Source organism: Quercus suber, unplaced genomic scaffold, assembly GCF_002906115.3.
Source record: "Quercus suber isolate HL8 unplaced genomic scaffold, Cork oak 2.0 scaffold_76, whole genome shotgun sequence".
NCBI classification, from domain to species: Eukaryota; Viridiplantae; Streptophyta; class Magnoliopsida; order Fagales; family Fagaceae; genus Quercus; species Quercus suber.
The window spans coordinates 997,531-1,002,408 of NW_027069541.1; the positions used below are offsets into that span (position 1 = coordinate 997,531).

Below are 4,878 nucleotides of genomic sequence, written 5' to 3' on the forward strand. Positions count from 1 at the left end.
TCAATCCAATTCTATGCTTCAAATTGTGCACTCTGATGTTTGGGGTCCTGCTCCCATTTCCTCTTTATTTGGCTACTCTTACTATATGGTATTCATTGATGATTACACTAGATATACCTGGTTCTTTTTACTCAAACAGAAATCTGAGTTGTTTGCTGTGTTTAAGCACTTTAAAAATTTGGTTGAGACTCAATATTCTGCTAAAATTAAGATTCTTAAAAAAAAAAAAAAAAAAAAAAGAGAGAACGCAGGAGAAACCGCACCGCAACTTTGAGTGCTATCCAAACCGGCACATAATAGGTTTAGTATTTTTTTTTTTTTTTTGTTCGATTTTATGATTTTAATTTTATATCTGTTTTTTTTCCTTGAAATCTGCCTCTGCCTTATAACGTTTACTCGTTTATTATGGGTTTAGTATTTTTTGTTTTTTTGTGTCCTGCTACAATTTTTTTATTTATTAAATTTAAATTCTAGGTATAAACATATTTTAAGTTTAAAAATATTTAAAAAAATATACCTAAATATAAATATTAATTAGTTAATTATCATATATACGCTTGCCCTTATTTTCAAAAAATGCCGTACCTTCATATTCATACCCGGTACTCGTGTTCGAGTGGAACATAGTCAATGACTTTGAATTACCAAAAAAAAAAATTCATAGTTCATGTAATATCTCTAACAAAGACATTTAAATAAAATAAAAAGAAGACTGGCCTGACAGTGTGCCCGTGAATCTTAAACCCTGGTCCGTCAGGATTCACCAAGGTTGCACCATTTAAACGAGGACCAAAGGGTGGCTCTAGCTTTGATTCCCTGTACACCGTTCCCTTAGCTTTTGGCACAGGCACAATAAACCTATCATAGTATTCAACTATCTTCATTTCATCAATATCAGCCACCAACGTTATTCCCTCCACTGGCCTCACATGCAAATTCACAGTTCCATCTACATAAAAACACAAAACTTTCAACACCCTTTTGCTCTTCAACTCTCCAAACCACCCAATTGTAAAAGTTGAGTAAACAACTTCAGATAAGTTTAAGCCTCTCTTCTCAATGGATTCAATAAAGGGTTTATATGTTTGTGGCAATTCCATTGCAGCCAATTGTTCTTCATAGGTAAGCAAAGGGTAGCTGTGTCCGTTGTAAACTTTATCAGAGAGTATCGCATGGGTCGATAGGTCGACTATGATCTCGTGGGATTGTTTATCGAGACGTGCAATCACAAAGGCACGACGAGGTGGTGGTTTGGACTTGGGTTTTGATAGCCATGAAAGGATGGCAGGTTTGTCTGGCTCGTCCAAACCTACGTACTATAAAGTTATGTTGAGCTTTGAGTTGGGGTATAATTTATGGACTATGTGAAGAGTATAAGATAGCAGAGGATGAAGTTATCTCTGGTGATGAAGACAAAGAACCTTCAGATGCTCTCAGACTTGCAAAAGGCAAGATGAAAACGGTGTCGTAGTAAGAAGAAGCCAACGCACCGTATCACTAAAACTCAAAACACTGTCGTTTGGTTAAGTCAGATATTTTAGGATTAAATGTAGTGATAATAATGTGTTAGAGGTGGTTAATCTGTTATAACAACCTCCATGATTTACGCTTCCTCTCTTTCTCTCTCTGATTGTGTGTATATGCTTAGCACAGCTCAGTGATGTATTGTGGGGATTACATTATAGAAATAAAGAATTCTAGAACTCTCTTTTTGGCCTTTTATTTTCTCTCAATCTATTTCTCTCTGCTTTCTTTGTTTCATTGTTCATGGTATCAGAGCCCTAGCTTTCATGGCATCTGTAACTACAAATTCATCTTCAACCTCATCTTCCACTTCAACCACAGTACCTACAATGGTTAATCCCATTACTCACATCAATCCCTCACTGTTACTACTGTCAAACATGTCATCCATGGTGACTGTCAAACTAGATTTCTCAAATTTTATTGTTTGAAAGCATCAAATAGAGGTAATCTTGGAGACTTACTCTATGATTGATGCTATTGAGGAAACTACTGTAGCTCCGGATCAGTTCTTGAAGGATTCCTCAGGCAATTTTACAACTGAAATCAATCCTGCATTTCTCACTTGGAAGAATCGAGAACAGGCCTTGTTTACATTTCTCAACTCCACACTTTCTCCTTCAGTTCTTGCTCTCACCGTAGGGCAGAAATCTGGTAGGGGTGTTTGGAAAGTTCTGGAAAAAATGATTTGCTTCAGTTTCTAGGTCTAGTGTGATGAGCCTTAGAAACAAATTGAATGCAGTGAAGAAAGGATCAGACTCCATTGATGTGTATTTCCAGAAAATCAAGCAAATTCGTGACAGACTTGCTACTGTATCAGTTGTTCTTGATGATGAAGATTTGCTTCATGTTGCTCTTGATGGTCTGCCATCAGAGTATGATTCATTTAGTTCTGCTATAAGAACTCACAGTGATGTTATTTCAATTGAAGAACTTAATATCCTTCTTAACACTGAAGAGAGGGCTATCAAGAAGAGGTCTGGTCTAATTGATACTAATTCCATGGCTATGGCTGCAAATTATCAATCTCAAAGGTTTCATAGAGGTAGAGGCAGGTACAATAATCATAGAGGCCGTGGAGGTGGAGGTGGAGGTAGAGGAAATTTCAGTAGTGGTTCTTCAAATGGTCCTTTCAATCACACTCCTCCTCAGTTCAATCAACCTCAATCTGGTCAAGCAAGACCTCCAGAGTTTCAGCAAAGTTTTCAGGGTCAGAATCAGAGACCACAGTGTCAAATTTGTGGAAAGAATGGACATGGAGCTCTTGATTGTTATCACCAGATGGATTTTTCTTTTCAAGGCAAGCATGCTCCATCAAGGCTTGCTGCAATGGTGGCTAATTCTGCTCAGGTTCATGGAGCTAATGGTTGGCTTATAGATACTGGTTGTTCTGATCATGTGACACCTGATCTTGCTCATCTTTCCTTGCAACAACAACCTACTTCAGGTACTGAAACTATGACTGTTGGAAATGGCCAAGAGTTGCCTGTTACTCATATTGGCGATGGTGAGTTGTCTACTCCGTCTCATACTTTTAAGCTTGATGGTATACTTAGGGTTCCTGACCTTTCTTCCAATCTTTTGTCTGTCCATAAGCTTTGTTTACAAAACAATGCATTTTGCTATTTTGATGCTTATAGATTCTCTATCCAGGATTTAATTTCAGGGAAGATCCTTTACGAAGGATTGAGTAAAGATGGTGTCTATCCTATTCCTGCATCATCATCCCTGTCCTCCAATTCATCCATTTCCACTGCTTACACTTCTTCTCAAGTTCATCCTACTTCATATGTTTTGTCTTCAGCTACTTCTGCTCAAATTTCACTTTGGCAAAAAAGGCTTGGACATCCTAGTGCAAAACTTCTCCATTCTGCCATTCAACCTATAAATCTTGCTTTTACTTTCAATAAGATTGATGAATGCTGCTCTTCTTGTACATCTTGTATTAGTGCAAAGATGCACAAATTTCCTTTGAATAAACATGATATTCAATCCAATTCTATGCTTCAAATTGTGCACTCTGATGTTTGGGGTCCTGCTCCCATTTCCTCTTTATTTGGCTACTCTTACTATGTGGTATTCATTGATGATTACACTAGATATACCTGGTTCTTTTTACTCAAACAGAAATCTGAGTTGTTTGCTGTGTTTAAGCACTTTAAAATTTTGGTTGAGACTCAATATTCTGCTAAAATTAAGATTCTTTGGTTTGATAATGGCAAGGAATACCTTAATTCTCAATTTCAACAACTTTGTTCTGATAATGGTATTGTTCATCAAACTTCATGTCCTTATGTTCCTCAACAAAATGGTGTCTCAGAAAGGAAACATAGGCACATTGTGGAGTCTGGTTTAGCTTTGCTGTATCAGTCTCACTTACCTCTAAATTTTTGGTCCTATGCTTTTTCCACTGCATCATTTCTCATTAATAGGTTGCCATCATCTGCTCTTGGGTTTATTTCTCCTTGGGAGATGGTCAATTTTGTTTCTCCACCTTTGTCAGCTCTTAGGACATTTGGTTGTGCCTGCTATCCCTACTTTAGACCCTACAACAAACATAAACTTCAGCCTAGGTCTATAGAATGTGTGTTTCTCGGGTATCCTCCTTTGTCCAAAGGGTATTTGTGCTTAGACCCTACTACCAACAAAATATACACTACCTGCTATGCTTTATACACTGTCATGGAGTGGGTCTGAAGAAGAAGAAGAAGTAAGAAAGAAAGAAAGAAGAGTCGTTGGTGAGTGGTCTGACAGACTTGACAAAACAAAATTCATGGGCCCCACAAAGTCCAGAAATTTACCTTAGTGCCACTGAGATATGTATTTCAGAAACTGAAAACACCAATTTGGTGTTTTTCGTTTTCTGCACTGTAGCTCAACTTAAACTGAGTTTGAGTGATGAAAACAGGGAGAGAAAATCAAGCCAAACACAAGGTTCTCAGTGGGTCCTATGCAATTCTCAGTTTAAGTGATAAGAATTGAGTCATATGACTCAAAACAAGGCTAATCCAAACAAGGCCTAAGCCTCTTTGCTCTTAAATAAGCATTTCTTTAACAGTTTTAGTAAATGCATGATTTGTGTAAAGTTTTCTTATGTCAATGAATATATTTAATATTAATAAATAATCAGTTTAACTTACTCTTGTTATCCTTTATTGGTAAATATGGTGAGCTACCATATTTACTATATTTACGAACATATAATTTGGTTAGGTTTAGTGTTTGACAAAAATAATTTATGACGATGTAAACTACAAGTCTAAGAGCACAAAGAATTTCACATCAAAGTGATGAGAACGGTGATTTCATGTAGGAATGATGTTGTATCAATTATAATTTGTTAACTCAACAAAT

At 36.8% G+C, this 4,878-nt stretch overlaps 1 protein-coding gene across 1 annotated transcript; it reads right to left on the bottom strand.

Moving 5' to 3' along the window:
* Positions 1–665: 665 nt before the first annotated feature.
* On the bottom strand, positions 666–1,100 carry LOC111986084 (amine oxidase [copper-containing] alpha 3, peroxisomal-like). Its single transcript, XM_024017719.2, has one exon. The coding sequence runs from the start codon at positions 1,098–1,100 to the stop codon at positions 666–668; it is 435 nt and encodes a 144-aa protein (XP_023873487.2).
* Between the last annotated feature and the right edge of the window lie 3,778 nt (positions 1,101–4,878).